At 43.9% G+C, this 21,203-nt stretch overlaps 1 protein-coding gene across 1 annotated transcript in view; it reads left to right on the top strand.

The window, feature by feature from the left end:
* LOC311136983 (SH3 and multiple ankyrin repeat domains protein 3-like) overlaps nucleotides 1-21,203 on the top strand; it is a gene marked incomplete at both ends in the record, with an annotated part of 327,765 nt that overhangs the window by 83,220 nt on the left and 223,342 nt on the right. Inside the window, 1 exon segment of the mRNA XM_084171316.1 lies at nucleotides 6,685-6,756. Coding sequence (XP_084027442.1) covers nucleotides 6,685-6,756 — 72 coding nt within the window.

Genomic DNA, 21,203 nt, shown 5'->3' with positions numbered 1-21,203 from the left:
AGTTTTTTCGCTGGAGCCAGCCTTCATTGAGATTTCGCTGGTAACCAGCCTTCGTTGTGTTTTTGCTGGTGACCATCCTTTCTTGTGTTTTTTCTGGTGATCAGCCTTCGCTGTGTTTTGGACACTGGTCACCAGCGTACCAGCATATGAGTATCCAAGATGGCGTAGCAGTGCGGTCGTGTTTTCTGTAGTGTCCTCGTGTAAATAGCCAGTTTTTTTGCATACAGTGAGGGAAAAAAAGTATTTGATCCCCTGCTGATTTTGTACGTTTGCCCACTGACAAAGAAATGATCAGTCTATAATTTTAATGGTAGGTTTATTTGAACAGTGAGAGACAAAATAACAACCACAAAATCCAGAAAAACGCATGTCAAAAATGTTATAAATTGATTTGATTTTAATGAGGGAAATAAGTATTTGACCCCCTCTCAATCAGAAAGATTTCTGGCTCCCAGGTGTCTTTTATACAGGTAACGAGCTGAGATTAGGAGCACACTCTTAAAGGGAGTGCTCCTAATCTCAGCTTGTTACCTGTATAAAAGACAGCTCCATGCAAGATCTCACCTCGTGGAGTTGCAATGATCATGAGAACAGTGAGGAATCAGCCCAGAACTACACGGGAGGATCTTGTCAATGAGCTCAAGGCAGCTGGGACCATAGTCACCAAGAAAACAATTGGTAACACACTACGCCGTGAAGGACTGAAATCCTGCAGCGCCCGCAAGGTCCCCCTGCTCAAGAAAGCACATATACATGCCCGTCTGAAGTTTGCCAATGAACATCTGAATGATTCAGAGGAGAACTGGGTGAAAGTGTTGTGGTCAGATGAGACAAAAATTGAGCTCTTTTGCATCAACTCAACTCGCCGTGTTTGGAGGAGGAGGAATGCTGCCTATGACCCCAAGAACACCATCCCCACCGTCAAACATGGAGGTGGAAACATTATGCTTTGGGGGTGCTTTTCTGCTAAGGGGACAGGACAACTTCACCGCATCAAAGGGACGATGGACGGGGCCATGTCTTGGGTGAGAACCTCCTTCCCTCAGCCAGGGCATTGAAAATGGGTCGTGGATGGGTATTCTAGCATGACAATGACCCAAAACACACGGCCAAGGCAACAAAGGAGTGGCTCAAGAAGAAGCACATTAAGGTCCTGGAGTGGCCTAGCCAGTCTCCAGACGTTAATACCATAAAATCTGTGGAGGGAGCTGAAGGTTTGAGTTGCCAAACGTCAGCCTCGAAACCTTAATGACTTGGAGAAGATCTGCAAAGAGGAGTGGGACAAAATCCCTCCTGAGATGTGTGCAAACCTGGTGGCCAACTACAAGAAATGTCTGACCTCTGTGATTACTCCCGAGTGGCGCAGTGGTCTAAGGCACTGCATCGCAGTGCTAGCTGTGCCACTAGAGATCCTGGTTCGAGTCCAGGCTCTGTCGCAGCTGGCTGCGCCCGGGAGACCCATGGGCGCCGCACAATTGATCCAGGTAGGGGAGGGTTTGGCCGGCAGGGATGTGGGTTCGTTTCCCATGGGGGGCCAGTATAAAAAAAAAACATGTATGCATTCACTAACTGTAAGTCACTCTGGATAAGAGCGTCTGCTAAATGACTAAAATGTAAAATTGCCACCAAGTACTAAATCATGTTTTGCAGAGGGGTCATATACTTAATTCCCTCACTAAAATGCAAATTTGTAACATTTTTTACATGCATTTTTCTGGATTTTTTTGTTGTTATTCTGTCTCTCACTGTTCAAATAAACCTACCATTAAAATTATAGACTGATCATGTCTTTGTCAGTGGGCAAACTTACAAAATCAGCAGGGGATCAAATATTTTTTCCCTCACTGTATATATATACAGTGGGGGAAAAAAGTATTTAGTCAGCCACCAATTGTGCAAGTTCTCCCACTTAAAAAGATGAGAGAGGCCTGTAATTTTCATCATAGGTAGACGTCAACTATGACAGACAAATTGAGAAAAAATAATCCAGAAAATCACATTGTAGGATTTTTAATGAATTTATTTGCAAATTATGGTGGAAAATAAGTATTTGGTCACCTACAAACAAGCAAGATTTCTGGCTCTCACAGACCTGTAACTTCTTCTTTAAGAGGCTCCTCTGTCCTCCACTCGTTACCTGTATTAATGGCACCTGTTTGAACTTGTTATCAGTATAAAAGACACCTGTCCACAACCTCAAACAGTCACACTCCAAACTCCACTATGGCCAAGACCAAAGAGCTCTCAAAGGACACCAGAAACAAAATTGTAGACCTGCACCAGGCTGGGAAGACTGAATCTGCAATAGGTAAGCAGCTTTGTTTGAAGAAATCAACTGTGGGAGCAATTATTAGGAAATGGAAGACATACAAGACCACTGATAATCTCCCTCGATCTGGGGCTCCACGCAAGATCTCACCCCGTGGGGTCAAAATGATCACAAGAACGGTGAGCAAAAATCCCAGAACCACACGGGGGGACCTAGTGAATGACCTGCAGAGAGCTGGGACCAAAGTAACAAAGCCTACCATCAGTAACACACTACGCCGCCAGGGACTCAAATCCTGCAGTGCGAGACGTGTCCCCCTGCTTAAGCCAGTACATGTCCAGGCCCGTCTGAAGTTTGCTAGAGTGCATTTGGATGATCCAGAAGAGGATTGGGAGAATGTCATATGGTCAGATGAAACCAAAATAGAACTTTTTGGTAAAAACTCAACTCGTCGTGTTTGGAGGACAAAGAATGCTGAGTTGCATCCAAAGAACACCATACCTACTGTGAAGCATGGGGGTGGAAACATCATGCTTTGTGGCTGTTTTTCTGCAAAGGGACCAGGACGACTGATCCGTGTAAAGGAAAGAATGAATGGGGCCATGTTTCGTGAGATTTTGAGTGAAAACCTCCTTCCATCAGCAAGGGCATTGAAGATGAAACGTGGCTGGGTCTTTCAGCATGACAATGATCCCAAACACACTGCCCGGGCAACGAAGGAGTGGCTTCGTAAGAAGCATTTCAAGGTCCTGGAGTGGCCTAGCCAGTCTCCAGATCTCAACCCCATAGAAAATCTTTGGAGGGAGTTGAAAGTCCGTGTTGCCCAGCGACAGCCCCAAAACATCATTGCTCTAGAGGAGATCTGCATGGAGGAATGGGCCAAAATATCAGCAACAGTGTGTGAAAACCTTGTGAAGACTTACAGAAAACGTTTGACCTGTGTCATTGCCAACAAAGGGTATATAACAAAGTATTGAGAAACTTTTGTTACTTATTTTCCACCATAATTTGCAAATAAATTCATAAAAATCCTTTTTTCTAATTTTGTCTGTCATAGTTGACATGTACCTATGATGAAAATTACAGGCCTCTCTCATCTTTGTAAGTGGGAGAACTTGCACAATTGGTGGCTGACTAAATACTTTTTTTCCCCCACTGTATTTTTGCAACAAAAAAAACCTATGGGATTGGAAGTGATGCAGACAATTTCATTGATGGAAGTTACAATCTATCTGCAATATTAAAGCTGATCTACTCCCTCTCTGTCACGGATGCCATGGCTGCCCTTAGTTTGAAGATGTAATCCGGATACAGGTGTTTTATACGTCTGCATATTTGCAATCAAACGCCAGAGTTTTCTCTATATCCTTAGCTATCATACTCTAATTCCACTGTTTTCAAAACTCATTCCTCCAGAAAGTGGAGAGCAACACTTATGCAGTTTTACTACGTGATATCTTTTTTTTTTTAAGCCACGTTAGACAGGATTACCTACACATACTGACCAGCTCATGTTTTAGACAGAAGCGTGCTACATGGTAGACCAATCCGAACTCATCTCTCGGCATGTCCAGCCCACTCATTATCTCAGCCAATCATGGCTAGCAGGAAGGTTGATGTCTTTTTCTGTGGCTAAACCAACTAGGTTAATAATTTAACAAATTATTCGTATTTACAGATGGCATACATGTTTGTTATTAAGGCACATGAAAGTTCACGTTTCAATTTTTTTTTTTTAAGTTAACGTTCAAATGCCTCTCCTGTGAAGTAGTGACTACCGACATACTCCTAGTTTCCTGAAACTAGTCACATACGCTGTGGCCTTCAGTCGTTGCTCAATTGTTATCAAGGGACCTAACGTATGCCAGGAACTTTTAATAATAAGCACGACCGGAACTTTTAGGTTCCGGTCGTGCTTATTAAAGTCACCGGCAAGGAATTCATAACAAGTGTAAAAAAGGTCAAAGGTACACATAGGAACATGGTACTTTTCGGTTCCTTTTAGGGCACATGTGTGGATAATCTAGTTAATGGTACATTTTTCTACCCAATATTTTTGAATATATGGTACAATCATCACTGCGCTTTGAAATGTAGGCGGGGGCAATGTACTGGTGAGACTCATTAGCATATTTGGGGGCATGGTCTAATATATGTGTATTTGTGCCACCCGTCAGTGGAAGGGTTGTACCTGTTTAAGTGGTATGAAAAATGTATGCACTCACTAACTGTAAGTCGCTCTGGAGCGTCTGCTAAATTACTAAAATGTTGATGGCTGTGTTGTCAAAGATTGAGCACCTCTTTTAACACTGTCAATTCTGTAATCTTTGTAAGCAAGTGACATTTTAAAGCTGCACTGTTTAGAGGTTACTGTGTATTTCACAGTAACTTAATGGAAGTGAGATACCTGGAAGTTGCTGTGAATTCTGCCTTACTGAATTGGCAACCAGCTGTCAGTAAGTTATTGTAAAATTCACAGTAACTTAATAGCCAGTAACTGCTAGTAACTCACTGGCAGCTTAACTGTCAATAATGTATTGTAAAATGCACAGTAACATACTTGCAACTAGCTGCCAGTAGCTCACTGTAGAAGGCTGGTCTGCCAGCGAAAACACAATGAAGGATGGTCACCAGTAAAAACACAACGATGGCTGGTCACCAGCGAAAACACAACGAAGGCTGGTCGGCCAGCACAACCAGCTAAACCATGCTGGTCAGACCAGATTGACCAGCTAGAGGTAATTGCCAAATTTCGACGGTTTAGCTTAGGATAGGGTAACAAAATAAAAAGAGTACCTAGCACTGGAATTGAACACGCAACCCTCGGAGCTCGCGGCTAACACTATTCCACCATCCCCACCCACAACACCCTAGCAAGTCACAAGCCTACTTGATGGTAATAGCACTTGTTCTCAACTGGTTTACCTGGTTAAATAAAGGTGAAATAAAATAAATAAAAAACTCACTGTTGCCGCAAGTGGCTGGCTTTGAAGGCATCTCCCAGCATCCTGGGAACCTGGATGAATGCTGAATACCGCCTTGGATCTCGAGTGACATGGCTGTTAAGAGAGCACACATGATGGAAGCATGGAAATAAACAAAAAAGTGAATGCATTTGATTGTGTGTGTGTGTGCGTGCGCTTTAGGAGTGTAATATATGGGAGGGCAGAGGGCCTTTTCACATGAGAGTAGGTACTGTACGTACATACCCCAACCAGAAGCCATGGATTACAGGAAAGGACAGAAGAGGACCGGGCACGCCCCCATTCTCATCGACAGGGCTGTAGTGGAGCAGGTTGAGAGCTTCAAGTTCCTTGGTGTCCACATCACCAACAAACTAACATGGTCCAAGTACACCAAGACAGTCGTGAAGAGGGCACGACAAAACCTATTCCCCCGAATGAGTCTGAAAATAGTTGGCATCGGTCCTCAATCCTCAAAAGGTTCTACAGCTTCACCATCGAGAGCATCCTGACTGGTTGCATCACTGCCAGGTATGGCAACTGCTCGGCCTCCGACCACAAGGCACTACAGAGGGTAGTGCGTACGGCCCAGTACATCACTGGGGCCAAGCTTCCTGCCATCCAGGACCTCTATACCAGGCGGTGTAAGGCGGCCCTAAAAATTGTCATAGACTGTTCTCTCTGCTACCGCATGGCAAGCGGTACCGGAGCATCAAGTCTAGGTCCAAGAGGCTTCTAAACAGCTTCAACCCCCAAGCCATAAGACTCCTGAACATCTAATCAAATTGCTACCCAGACTATTTGCCAAGAGTTTGCAAAGATGTCATCAAGGCAAAGGGTGGCTATTTGAATATATAAAATATATTTTGATTTGTTTAACACTTTTTTGGTTACCTCATGATTCCATATGTGTTATTTCATAGTTTTGATGTCTTCACGATTATTCTACAATGTAAAAAAAATTACAAATAAAGAAAATTGTAAAAATAAAGACTCGTAGTGTATGTGCTGTAGTTGTATGATAGTGGTCTTTACTGTAATCTCTTAAATAAAATTGATCAGTGCCCAGTCCTATAAATATGAGTGACAGGTTAGTCCAGCCTCACTACCCTCTGCTCTCCCATAGATTAACATTCATAAAGCACATATATACTGTACACACACACAAACACAAACACACACAACCACCTCTCACCCCAGAGGTTTACAGTTTTTAACTACAGTCTGACAGTGTTCATTGAGACCTGTCTATCAAATCTGTGGTTTGTTACCAAACTAATAAACGTCCGGGCTGTTGACAGGTTGAGAATGGCAGGCAGAAGATACGTGACTGTTTTCTCTATAAATGTTTATTTTACTTACTAATGAACTAGCAAACTAACTAACTAACTAACTAACTAATATAGGTTTATTCCAGTAAACCTGTGTTATCTCTGTGTGTTCCTCCACCAGTTCCGCTATAAGAGACGTGTCTACACACAGATGCACCTGGAAGACAAGCAGCTCTCCAAACTACACACCAAGGTAAGAATACACACACACACACACACACACACAAGCAAGGTAAGACTGCACACCTGTGTTCCACACTGAGAACACCTGCTCTTTCCATGACATAGACTGACCAGGTGAATCCATGTGAAAGCACTGATCCCTTATTATGTAATCTGTTAAATCCACTTCAATCAGTGTATATGAAGGGGAGGAGACAGGTTAAACCCCCTAGAGTTGATTGATGAACCGGTGTGTCAATCTAAGTAACACAATAAAAATATCCTCATCAAAATCTGTCAGTTTAAGCTAGAGATATATTTTTTTTTTTGCATTGGATGCGTCTCAATCCACCGCATCCGCTTATGTCGCACTTCCACATCTGCAGTGAATGGTGGCAGAGCTAGAGCGGTGTTTGTCAGACCATGAGACATCCCGAAAATTGGTCTTCTCACGGAAAAGTATATATATATATATATATTTCCTGAGCTCTCTTATATGTCCTAGATAAAGGACAAACACTTCAAAACCTTTTTTGCCATTTATGAATGTGTTATTCAATGCGTTTCATTGGGCTATAGTAGTAAAGGCCAAATTCAATATTTTATCAAATCATGTTTTTATATATATTTTTTGTACCTAAAGGGGTCCTAAAATTGCCATTCAGAGGGTGAATGGGCAAGACAAAATAATTAAGTGCCTTTGAACTGGGTATGGTAGTAGTTGCCAGGCGCACTGTTTTGAGTGTGTCAACAGTTTTTTACACTCAACAGTTTCCTGTGTGTATCAAGAATGGTCCACCACCCTAAGAACATCCAGCAAACTTGACACAACTGTGGGAAGCATTGGAGTCAACATGGTTAAGCATCCCTAGTCCTTACCCTGATGAATTGAGGCTGTTCTGAGGGCAAAAGGGGTTGCAACTCAATATTAGCAAGGCATTCCTGATGTTTTGTACGCTCAGTGTATGTGCACACTGTATGTATTTTCCTGCTATGGCTCTCTCACTCTTAGGCAGCTGAATGGCTGTGTATATAGCTAAGAGAGAAAGAGCAGAGAGAACTGCATGCATTTAAATGCACCCCCATCAGAGGGCAGGAGATTTACACTGGTGAGAGAGAGAGAGAGAGAGAGAGAGAGAGAGAGAGAGAGAGAGAGAGAGAGAGAGAGAGAGAGAGAGAGAGAGAGAGAGAGAGAGAGAGAGAGAGAGAGAGAGAGAGAGAGAGAGAGAGAGAGAGAGAGAGAGAGAGAGAGAGAGAGAGAGAGAGAGAGATCCCACCAGCACAAAATCTGGCCCATTCTCAAACCTTCCATAACAAAGCCCTCACCTAAAGAGAGGTGATAGCCAGTTATAATTGTAATGGCTTAGCAGATAACAACAATATTTACATGGCTCAAAGAGAAGGAATAGAATATCTATTGTTTACAGGAAACTCATTCAACAATTCTAGATGAAGTTGCGTGGAAAAAGGAATTTGGGGGAGGGGAAATATACTTCTCCCATGGGCAAAGAAACTCAAAAGGGGTGATGATATTAATTAACAGTAATTTCGATCCGAATGTGCAAATTGTCCAAACAGATACGCAAGGTAGATGGATTATTTTAAATATGTTATTGGACCATAAACAGATATGGCTCATTAACCTTTACGGACCAAATGATGATGATCCACACTTCTTTGACAATATATATAATAAATGATCAACCCTGCAAGCAATTCAAGACAATATTATTATGGTGGGAGATAATATATAATACCGTTTTAAATAGCTCAATGGACCATAAAGGAAATCACACTACAAACTATCACCCTCATGCTCTCAAGGAAATCATGAATGTCATGGATACATTAGAACTAGTAGATATGTGGAGTCTTAAATATCCTGATCTAGTGAGATATACATGGCAGAGACTCAATCAAGCTAGTCGTCTTGACTTCTTCTTATGTCATTCTCGTTGGCACCAAAAGTTTAAAAAGTGTTGATAGGGGACAGAATGCGGTCAGACCATCATATAATTGGCATATACATTACTCTTACTGAATTTCCACGTGGGCGAGGATATTGGAAATGTAATCAAAGCCTATTGGATGATAACTTGTTTTTAACTAGGACAGAGGAATTCATAACTGATTTTTTCCGACATAACATAGGTACAGCAAATCCCCTTATTGTATGGGGCACTTTTAAATGTGCCTTTAGAGGCCATGCAATTCAGTACTCATCTCGAAAACAAAAGCAATTTAGGTCAAACGAGTCCATACTAACAAAGGAAATAGAAGGTATAACAGAACAGATAGATAGCAATAAAAACTGTAACATAGAGGCTCAGAATAAATTAGAGGAAAAAGAAATTGAGAAACTTATTCAAGAAAGATCAAGTGTAATATATTATAAAAATAAAGCAAACTGGATGGTATATGGGGAAAAATGCACCAAATAATTTTTTAATCTTCAGCATTGGAATGCTACCAAAAATAATTTACTGACACTGGTTACAAATGATGGAGTCACCAATGATTCACCAAATTATATTTTGAAGGAGGAAACAAAGTACTTTAAGCATATGTTTTAGTTTCAGTCGCCTCCATCTCCTCTAACTGAAGCTAATTGTAGGGATTTTGTTTCTATTTATAATGTCAAATTAACAGCCATACAGAAAGACTCATGTGAAGGTGAAATTACAGAGGAGGAACTTCTGGATACAATTAAAGACTTTAAGTCCGGGAAAACTCCAGGGTTGGATGGCATACCAGTCGAGGTATACCAAACCTTTTTTGATATACTCAGAGGACCGTTATTAGCATGTTTTAACCACTCCTATGTAAATGGTAGATTATCAGACACTCAAGAAGAAGGTCTGATTTCATTATTACTGAAACAGGATACAAGTGGAAAATACAAAGATCCAGTCCATTTAAGAAATTGGAGGCCCTTACACTTCAGTGTTGTGATGCAAAAATTCTAGCAAAATGTATAGCTCATAGAATTAAAAAGGTATTGTCGGACATTATTCATTCTAATCAGACAGGTTTTTTACATGGAAGATACATTGGAGATAATATAAGGCAAGTACTGGAAACATTTACATTTACATTTACGTCATTTAGCAGACGCTCTTATCCAGAGCGACTTACAAATTGGTGCATTCACCTTATAGCCAGTGGGATAACCACTTTACAATGTGTTTTATTTATTTATTTATTTTATATATTTTTTATTATTAATTTTTTTTTGGGGGGGGGTTTGGGGTAAGGGAGGGGTAGAATGATTACTTTATCCTATCCCAGGTATTCCTTAAAGAGGTGGGGTTTCAAATGTCTCCGGAAGGTGGTGAGTGACTCCGCTGTCCTGGCGTCGTGAGGGAGCTTGTTCCACCATTGGGGTGCCAGAGCAGCGAACAGTTTTGACTGGGCTGAGCGGGAACTATGCTTCCGCAGAGGAAGGGGAGCCAGCAGGCCAGAGGTGGATGAACGCAATGCCCTCGTTTGGGTGTAGGGACTGATCAGAGCCTGAAGGTACGGAGGTGCCGTTCCCCTCACAGCTCCATAGGCAAGCACCATGGTCTTGTAACAGATGCGAGCTTCAACTGGAAGCCAGTGGAGTGTGCGGAGGAGGGGGGGTGACGTGAGAGAACTTGGGAAGGTTGAACACCAGACGGGCTGCGGCATTCTGGATGAGTTGTAGGGGTTTAATGGCACAGTCAGGGAGCCCAGCCAACAGCGAGTTGCAGTAATCCAGACGGGAGATGACAAGTGCCTGGATTAGGACCTGTGCCGCTTCCTGTGTAAGGCAGGGTCGTACTCTCCGAATGTTGTAGAGCATGAACCTACAGGATCGGGTCACCGCCTTGATGTTAGCGGAGAACGACAGGGTGTTGTCCAGGGTCACGCCAAGGCTCTTCGCACTCTGGGAGGAGGACACAACGGAGTTGTCAACCGTGATGGCGAGATCATGGAACAGGCAGTCCTTCCCCGGGAGGAAGAGCAGCTCCGTCTTGCCAAGGTTCAGCTTGAGGTGGTGATCCGTCATCCATGCTGATATGTCTGCCAGACATGCAGAGATGCGATTCACCACCTGGTTATCAGAAGGGGGAAAGGAGAAGATTAGTTGTGTGTCGTCAGCGTAGCAATGATAGGAGAGGCCATGTGAGGATATGACAGAGCCAAGTGACTTGGTGTATAGCGAGAATAGGAGAGGGCCTAGAACTGAGCCCTGGGGGACACCAGTGGTGAGAGCACGTGGTGCAGAGACAGCTTCTCGCCACACCACTTGGTAGGAGCGACCGGTCAGGTAGGACGCAATCCAAGAGTGAGCTGCGCCGGAGATGCCCAGCTCGGAGAGGGTGGAGAGGAGGATATGATGGTTCACAGTATCAAAGGCAGCAGACAGGTCTAGAAGGACAAGAGCAGAGGAGAGAGAGTTAGCTTTAGCAGTGCAGAGAGCCTCCGTGACACAGAGAAGAGCAGTCTCAGTTGAATGACCAGTCTTGAAACCTGACTGGTTTGGATCAAGAAGGTCATTCTGAGAGAGATAGCAAGAGAGTTGGCTAAAGACAGCACGCTCAATAGTTTTGGAGAGAAAATAAAGAAGGGATACTGGTCTGTAGTTGTTGACATCAGAGGGATTGAGTGTTGGTTTTTTGAGAAGGGGTGCAACTCTCGCTCTCTTGAAGACGGAAGGGACATAGCCAGCGGTCAAGGATGAGTTGATCAGCGAGGTGAGGTAGGGGAGAAGGTCACCGGAGATGGTCTGGAGAAGAGAGGAGGGGATAGGGTCAAGCGGGCAGGTTGTTGGGCGGCCTGCAGTCACAAGTCGCAATATTTTATCTGGAGAGAGAGGGGAGAAAGAAGTCAAAGCATAGGGTAGGGCAGTGTGAGCAGGACCAGCAGTGTCATTTGACTTAACAAACGAGGATCGGATGTCGTCAACCTTCTTTTCAAAGTGGTTGACGAAGTCATCCACAGAGAGGGAGGAGGGGGGGGGGGATTCAGCAGGGAGGAGAATGTGGCAAAGAGCTTCCTAGGGTTAGAGGCAGATGCTTGGAATTTAGCGTGGTAGAAAGTGGCCTTAGCAGCAGAAACAGATGAAGAAAATGTAGAGAGGAGGGAGTGAAAAGATGCCAGGTCCGCAGGGAGTCTAGTTTTCTTCCATTTCTGCTCAGCTGCCCGGAGCTCTGTTCTGTGAGCTCACAATGAGTCATCAAGCCACGGAGCTGGAGGGGAGGACCGAGCCGGCCGGGAGGATAGGGGACATAGAGAGTCAAAGGATGCAGAAAGGGAGGAGAGGAGGGTTGAGGAGGCAGAATCAGGAGATTGGAGGGAGAAGGTTTGAGCAGAGGGAAGAGATGATAGGATGGAAGAGGAGAGAGTAGCGGGAGAGAGAGCGAAGGTTGCGACGGCGCATTACCATCTGTGTAGGGGCAGAGTGAGTAGTGTTGGAGGAGAGCGAGAGAGAAAAGGATACAAAGTAGTGGTCGGAGACATGGAGGGGAGTTGCAGTGAGATTAGTAGAAGAACAGCATCTAGTAAAGATGAGGTCAAGCGTATTGCCTGTCTTGTGAGTAGGGGGGGACGGTGAGAGGGTGAGGTCAAAAGAGGAGAGGAGTGGAAAGAAGGAGGCAGAGAGAAATGAGTCAAATGTAGACGTAGGGAGGTTGAAATCCCCCAGAACTGTGAGGGGTGAGCCATCCTCAGGAAAGGTACTTATCAAGGTGTCAAGCTCATTGATGAACTCTCCAAGGGAACCTGGAGGGCGATAGATGACAAGGATATTAAGCTTAAATGGGCTAGTGACTGTGACAGCATGGAATTCAAATGAGGAGATAGACAGATGGGTTAGGGGAAAAATTGAGAATGTCCACTTGGGAGGGTTGAGGATTCCTGTGCCACCACCCCGCTGACCAGATGCTCTCGGGGTATGCGAGAACACATGGTCAGACGAGGAGAGAGCTGTAGGAGTAGCTGTGTTTTCAGTGGTAATCCATGTTTCCGTCAGCGCCAAGAAGTCGAGGGACTGGAGGGTAGCATAGGCTGGGATGAAGTCTGCCTTGTTGGCAGCAGAACGGCAGTTCCAGAGGCTGCCTGAGACCTGGAACTCCAGGTGGGTGGTGCGTGCAGGGACCACCAGGTTAGAGAGGCAGCAGCCACTCCTGAGTGGCGCAGTGGTCTAAGGCACTGCATCGCAGTGCTAACTGTGTCACTAGAGATCCTGGTTCGAATCCAGGCTCTGTCGCAGCCGGCCGCGACCGGGTGACTCATGGGCGGCGCACAATTGGCCCAGCGTCGTCCAGGGTAGGGGAGGGAATGGCCGGCAGGGATGTAGCTCAGTTGATAGAGCATGGCGTTTGCAACGCCAGGGTTGTGGGTTCGATTCCCACAGGGGGCCAGTATAAAAAAATATGTAAGTCGCTCTGGATAAGAGCGTCTGCTAAATGACTAAAATGTAAATGTAAAATGTGAGGCGTTTGTGTAGCCTGTGCGGAGAGGAGAGAACAGGGATAGGCAGAGGCATAGTTGACAGGCTGCAGCAAATGGCTACAATAATGCAGAGGAGATCGGAATGAAATGAACTAAACATCTGGGAAAGGAGAGAGCGGGGCCTCCCTCAGCACAACTCCCAAAATAACTCTCCCAACTTCAATGTTTCTAGGAATAGACTAACTCAGTTTATTCAGCTAGCTAACTAGGTGCAGTATTATTCCGTGAAAATCGTCCGGGCATCAAGTCATATGACGCCACAGCCAGCTAGCATGCCGGACTCCAGCAACATGGTTTAGCGCCAATACTCTGCCACAACAAACCACCAGTGTATCAACACGCAAGCAGATCGTTCGTGTCCGTGTCTAACGTTGAGGGTTAGTCCCGACAGCTTGAGCGAGTCCGTCGTCAACTTATTCAGCCAGTTAGTTAACTAGAATAGTTAGCAAACTAGCTAGCCATTGCTTTCAGACAAAGAAGAACCCCTCCTTTCATGGCACAAACACACAGAGAGAGCCAAACTAACGTTAACTAGTCACCCATGTCCCAAATTCCTTGAACGACTCGGGCTATCAATATGTAAAAAAACAAAACACAAATGTAGGTTATGACTTACCCCTAGCAGCTACTGTTAGCTAGCCAAGTGCAAAGCTAGCCACTGAATTGACTCAGCCAGTTCGTGTCTGTTCACACGGTCGTTCCAGCTATTGTTTACTAGTAAATATCCAGGTAGCAACAAGCTAGCTAATATTTCAAGCACAGTAGCCACTTGCTACCTAACGTTAACGGTTCAGACAATGAGGTTAGGAAACAGCTGAATGGTCTCCAGGAATAGCTGAATAGCCTCCAACACTCTACTCAGCAAATTGGATGTAGTCTATCACAGTGCCATCCGTTTTGTCTCCAAAGCCCCATACACTACCCACCACTGTGACCTGTACGCTCTTGTTGGCTGGTCCTCACTACATGTTCGTCGTCAAACCCACTGGCTCCAGGCCATCTATAAATCACTGCTAGGCAAATCCCCGCCTTATTTTAGCTCATTGGTCACCATAGCAGCACCCACCCGTAGTCTGCGCTCCAGCAGGTATATCTCACTGGTCATTCCCAAAGCCAACACCTCCTTTGGCCGCCATTCCTTCCAGTTCTCTGCTGCCAATGACTGGAACGAATTGCAAAAATCTCTGAAGCTGGAGACTCTTATCTCCCTCAATAACTTTAAGCATCAGTTGTCAGAGCACCTTACCGATCACTGCACCTGTACACAGCCCATCTGAAATTAGCCCACCCAACTACCTCATCCCTATATTGTTATTTATTTTGCTCTTTTGCACCCCAGTATCTCTATTTGCACATAATCTCTTGCACATCTAGCATTCCAGTGTTAATACTATTGTAATTATTCTGCACTATAGCCTATTTATTGCCTTACCTCCATAACTTGCTACATTTGCACACACTGTATATATATTTTCTGTTGTATTTCTGACTTTATGTTTTTTACCCCATATGTAACTCTGTGTTGTTTTTATTGCACTACTTTGCTTTATCTTGGCCAGGTCGCAGTTGTAAATGAGAACCTGTTCTCAACTGGCTTACCTGGTTAAATAAAGGTGAAATAAAAAAATAAAAAAATGGTAGGCAATTATTGTATGTAATTATTGTAGGCAGCCAGCTGGCGTAATTACAGGCACTCTCAGGCGTGAAATAACTATACCGTTGCTAATAGCTACTCGCCAGCTAGTCCCGGTGGAGGGTTAGCTAGCTAGCTTCGTGTTACGCTGGGCTACGCTGGGCACAGCCGAATACAATACTAACCTACAATAATTACATACAACAACCCACAATAACTACATACAATACCTAACTACAATCTAAATACATAGTTTAAGCCTTACTCGACAAAGCCCAAGCTATGTGTAAAGCCAAGCTATGTGTAAAGCCCAAGCTATGTGTAAAGCCAAGCTTACCCGACGCCAAGCTTACCCGACGACCTCCCCGACGTGCTCATCAATACTACATACTATATACTATTCGTTAATTTTAGTATACTGTAAACGAACGGTATCGTTTCAGTTGAGCGTACTAGAGCGTTGCCTGTCTACCGGAAGTTGATGCTCTGGGAAACCAGAGCATCAACTGGGAAAACCAGGCCTGCTTGATGCTCTGGGAAACCAGGCCTGCTATTCATAGCAGACTTCGAAAAGGCATTTGATAAAGTATGACTGGGGGTTTATATATAAATGCTTGGAGCATTTCAATTTTGGAGAATCTTTGGAGAATATCTTATAAAATGGGTTAAAATCATGTATAGTAACCCTTGGTGTAAAATAGTAAATAATGACTATTTCTCAGAAAGTTTTAAACTGTCAAGAGGAGTGAAACAAGGTTGTCCACTATCGGCATATCTATTTATTATGACCATCAAGGTGTTAGCTATTAAAATCAGATCCAACAATAATATCAAAGGATTAGAAATCCAGGGCTTCAAAACAAAAGTGTCATTGTACGCTGATGATTCCACAACTAGTATCCCTCCACAGCCTCATAGAGGATCTAGATACATTTTTTAACATCTCTGGATTACAACAAAATTATGATAAATGTACTATATTACATATTGGATCACTAAAAAATAAAAAATTTACATTACCAGGTAGTTTACCAATTAAATGGTCTGATAGTGATGTGGATATACTCGGAATACATATCCCAAATTAAATAAATGATCTCACTCCAATACATTTTAATAGAAAGTTAGCAAAAATAGATAAGATCTTGCTACCATGGAAAGGTAAATACCTGTCAATTTGTGGAAAAATCACCCTGATTAACTCTTTAGTATTATCCCAGTTTACCTATTTGCTTATGGTCTTGCCTACGCCTAGCGAACAGTTTTTTAAATTATATGAGAAAAAAAAATCAATTTTAATTGGAACGGCAAGCCAGACAAAATTAAACGGGCCTATTTATATAATTAATATGAATTCCGAGGACATCAATTATTACATTTTAAAGCGTTGACCTATCACTAAAAGCTTCAGTCATACAAAAGTTATACTTAAATCCGAACTGCTTCTCTAGCAAATTAGTAAGATTGTCTCACCCAATGTTCAAGAATGGCCTTTTTCCCTTTATTCAGATTACAACCTCTCACTTTCAGTTATTTGAAAAGGATATCATCTCCCAAATATCACTCTTTCTAAAACAAGCCATAGAAAGTTGGTTTTCAATTTCAATTTAATCCTCCAGAAACGACAGAACAAATAATGCAACAAATATTGTGGTTAAACTCAAATATAATTTATATTTTTTATTTTTACAAAATGTTTAAAAAATGTATTTTCTTCGTAAATGATATCATCGGTAGGACTGGTGGAGTTATGTCGCACATGCAGCTAACAAAAACATATGGAAATGTCTGCTCTACCCAAAATTACAACCAAATAATTGCAGCATTACCGCAAAAATGGAAGAGGAAAGTGGAAGGGGGAAAATGTAAGGAACTTGTCTGTCGGCCTTGCATTAAAGAACATAATTGGTTAAAGAAAACTGTGATAAATAACAAAGTATACCAGTTTAATTTAAGGAACAAAGGATTGACAGCCGTCCCATAAAGCTTGCAAAATAGTTGGGAAGAGATTTTTGACGTACCGATCCCATGGCATAGTTTTTATGAACTGATACGCAAAACGACGCCGGATTCAAAACTTTGAATTTTTCAATTTAAATTATTATATAAAATTCTTGCTACCAATAGAATGTTATTTATATGGGGGATACAATCTTCCCAGCTCTGCAGATTTTCCTGCGAAGAGACAGAATCATTAGATCATTTGTTTTGGTACTGTCCATTTGTAGCTTGTTTTTGGACACAGGTCCAGGAATGGCTAAAGGATTGCAATATTTACCTGGAGCTAACCCTGCAGATAGCATTGCTGGTGATCTGAAAAGTCATAGTCAATCGATCAATAATATAATAATACTTTTAGCAAAAATGTTCAGAAGTAGTACAGTTGAAAAATATATGGCAAATAGAAATCCAACATGGATGGTGTTAAGAGATAGATTGGTGGTGTTGAATGGAGTTGAAGGATGGGACTAATAACAACTAACAACAACTAATAAAACAAGATAACTAATAATGTAAGCATACTGTGTCCATAATAACTATATAGGTTATAGGTTGAGAGCTTTTGTGAAAGAGCACAGTTAGAAAGATATGCCATATAGAAGCAAACCGGATGGACATCATGAAAATGATCGGATAGGTTGAGGGTAGAGGAAGTTCAGGAGTAAAAACAAACAAAATAGAATTATTGTAAAATTGACTGTGTCCATAACATGTATATAGTATGTATAAGCTGGAAGTAGAGGCCTAAGCATTGCTGTTCACTAGTTTACTCCAATTAGGGAAGGGGTGGTGGGGTTGGAAAGTATTAAAGGGGAATATTTGTTTAAAGGAAATGTATATGTATGTGTATATGTAAATATGTATGTATGTATGTATATATATATATATATATTGTGACGTCACGAGAGGCTACACAGCTTTCAGCGGGATTGCTCAAGTAGTGCAAGGAGACAAGGTTCAAACAAAACAAGGATGTTATTATAGGTCTTGGGAAATTAACGAAAATATAACAAAATTCTGTTCTCTTGTGGCTCTTTAAGGGTTAACAGTTCAGGGATGTCTCTTCCACATCCAAAATCATAATTCTCACTCGCTCAGATAACTTTTCCCCAGCCTTACTGTAGTCCACGTTGCAGCTAGTGGCCAACCCAGCAAAAAGTCCTTCCAAATGTCTCTCACGTATTTCCACAGGTGCATATATCCAAAGGTGAGTATTTCCCAAAGGTAAGTATCTCCAAATCCTTATATTCCTCATGGAAGTGGACGTGCAGCACTCTTGTCCTCCAGAGAGCCCAGGTTGGAGACTGTGTTTCTTCACCCCCCACACACTCCCTCAGTGTGTCTCTTCCCTTCCCAAAACCTTCAGCTCATCAGCTCCTCATTTGTTTCAGCTGCGTGGGAAGATTGGCCATAGAGGGGTGGAGTTCCCGACCATACCAGCAGATGGAGCCATAGCTGTCTGGGTTTGCAGCCATCTCAGGGGGATGTAACGTCCCTCCAGGACACAGCCTCTCGTGACATCACACATCCCCCTCCTCGGGACCGACGTCCTCGTCGGGGTAAAGGCAGCGAAGAAGGCATCACGCCGGGAGAGGGCGTCCGCATTGCCGTGGTGCTTGCCAGCCCATACTGGCCTGTGAGAGGGGGAAGCTCTTGGGTGCCTGGGACGTCTTCTTCCCTGGAGAACGGAGCACTTTCCTGGGCTGCGTTCTCTTCTCCCGTATCCGGACCAGTCTCTGTGTCGGTCTGGGCACCTGCCATCCCTATCAGAGCCTCTCCGTTTCCGAGGTACTCGGGTTATTCTCTCCTGAGACTCTCTCCAGAGTGGGTAAAAGGCTGGGCAGTCTCGTCCAATTAGGACAGGGACGGGGAGGGAATCAACCACCCCCGCCGTCGTGTGTATGGTTCCCCGTGTGCTGGTCATTGTAAGTTCAGTAATGGGGTATTCTCTGGTGTCTCCATGGACACAGGAAACTGGGAGGACTTTCCCCGGGGTCAGACACGTTGGGCCCACCAAATCCTTACGCACCAGGGTGGCCCGGCTACCAGAATCCAGTAAGGCCTCCACATCATGGTGATTCACAGTTACCGGGCAGGTGGGGGGTCGATCTGGGCCGCCATCTACGACTCCCAAGAGCGAGGCAAAACGGTGTGTGGGTGCTGAGCTGAAGGACTCCGCAGTGGGCATAGGTTCATCGGCTGGTTTCCCACACTGCCAGGAGATATGTCCCATCTCCCCACACCGGTAACACTGTCGAGTTTCCCCCTCCTGGTGTACTCTTCTTGGACCCGCCTGGTTTCTGGCTCCCCCTGGAGCCGGGATAAGTCCTGACGTGGCTGGGTTCGAGACCTTGGGGTCCTTTGGACGGGTTCTTCCCATTTGTGGTGGGGCCGCACTCCTGGGGTCTTTCCGGGAAGCATTCAGCATCTCCGCTGTGGCCTGGTACTTTTCCACAGCTTCCACGGTCAGATCCGCCGTGGTCAAGGCCTGTTGACTGATGAACCGTTTTGCCTCATAAGGCAGGGCGCGTAGGTAACGATCCACCACAACGGCCTCCACCACCGCCGCTGCTGTATTCCTCTGCGGATCCAGCCATTTCCTTGCAATTCGGACAAGTTCATGCATCTGCGCCCGAGGAGGTTGGTCTGGTTGGAAGGTCCAGCTGTGAAAGCGCTGGGCCATACCAAACTTTGTGAGTCCATATCTGCTGAGGATCTCAGACTTCAGGGCATCATAGTCAGTAACCTGGTCAGGGCCCAGGTCCCGGACAGCATTCAGCGATTCCCCGGTTAGGAAGGGGGCTAACAGACCAACCCACTGTTGCTTGGGCCAGGCTTCCCTAGTGGCCGTGGCCTCAAATGCATGCAGGTATGCCTCAATGTCATCGGTAGCTCCCATCTTAGATATAAAGTCACTTGCCTTTATTGGGCGGGTATTTTGGACAACCCTCTGTCTCTGCAACTGCAATTCCTCTGCCTTCAGAAGGTTGGCTTTCTTTTGCTCCTCCAAGAGAGCCACGGTTGCTTGCATCTGGGCTTGCTGGCCAGCAACCAGGGCTTTCAATATGTCCTCCATTTCAGTCGGCGGGGAGCCTACGGCCAACTTGGAAAACTGGGTGATCAAACCTTCGGTATCCTCCTCTGACATGCACTATTAACGCTTGAGCTGCCCGTATTCTCCACCATCTGTGACGTCACGAGAGGCTACACAGCTTTCAGCGGGATTGCTCAAGTAGTGCAAGGAGACAAGGTTCAAACAAAACAAGGATTTTATTATAGGTCTTGGGAAATTAACGAAAATATAACAAAATTCTGTTCTCTTGTGGCTCTTTAAGGGTTAACAGTTCAGGGATGTCTCTTCCACATCCAAAATCATAATTCTCACTCGCTCAGATAACTTTTCCCCAGCCTTACTGTAGTCCACGTTGCAGCTAGTGGCCAACCCAGCAAAAAGTCCTTCCAAATGTCTCTCACGTATTTCCACAGGTGCATATATCCAAAGGTGAGTATTTCCCAAAGGTAAGTATCTCCAAATCCTTATATTCCTCATGGAAGTGGACGTGCAGCACTCTTGTCCTCCAGAGAGCCCAGGTTGGAGACTGTGTTTCTTCACCCCCCACACACTCCCTCAGTGTGTCTCTTCCCTTCCCAAAACCTTCAGCTCATCAGCTCCTCATTTGTTTCAGCTGCGTGGGAAGATTGGCCATAGAGGGGTGGAGTTCCCGACCATACCAGCAGATGGAGCCATAGCTGTCTGGGTTTGCAGCCATCTCAGGGGGATGTAACGTCCCTCCAGGACACAGCCTCTCGTGACATCACAATATATATATATATATATATATATATATATATATTTGCGAGAAAAAAAAAACAAATGGGGGATTGGAAGTGATGCAGTATTAAATATGCAATATTAAAGCTGATCTACCCCCTAAAGATAAGAAAAAATAAATTAAAGAATCAATGAAAAAATTGTGCAAACTGGAATGTTATTTTGCCCTAAACAGAGAGTACACTGTAGCAGAATACCTGACCAGTGTGACTGACCCAAAATTAAGGATTGTTTTGACTATGTACAGTGAGGGAAAAAAGTATTTGATCCCATGCTGATTTTGTACGTTTGCCCACTGACAAAGATATGATCAGTCTATAATTTTAATGGTAGGTTTATTTGAACAGTGAGAGACAGAATAGCAACAAAAAAACGCATGTCAAAAATGTTATAAATTGATTTGCATTTTAATGAGGGAAATAAGTATTTGACCCCCTCTCAATCAGAAAGATTTCTGGCTGCCAGGTGTCTTTTATACAGGTAACGAGCTGAGATTAGGAACACACTCTTAAAGGGAGTGCTCCTAATCTCAGTT

This window comes from Coregonus lavaretus, assembly GCF_964263955.1.
Source record: "Coregonus lavaretus genome assembly, chromosome: 11".
NCBI classification, from domain to species: domain Eukaryota; kingdom Metazoa; phylum Chordata; class Actinopteri; order Salmoniformes; family Salmonidae; genus Coregonus; species Coregonus lavaretus.
The sequence above is the reverse complement of the archived record's forward strand: the minus strand, read 5'-3'. Positions and strand labels throughout refer to the sequence as shown.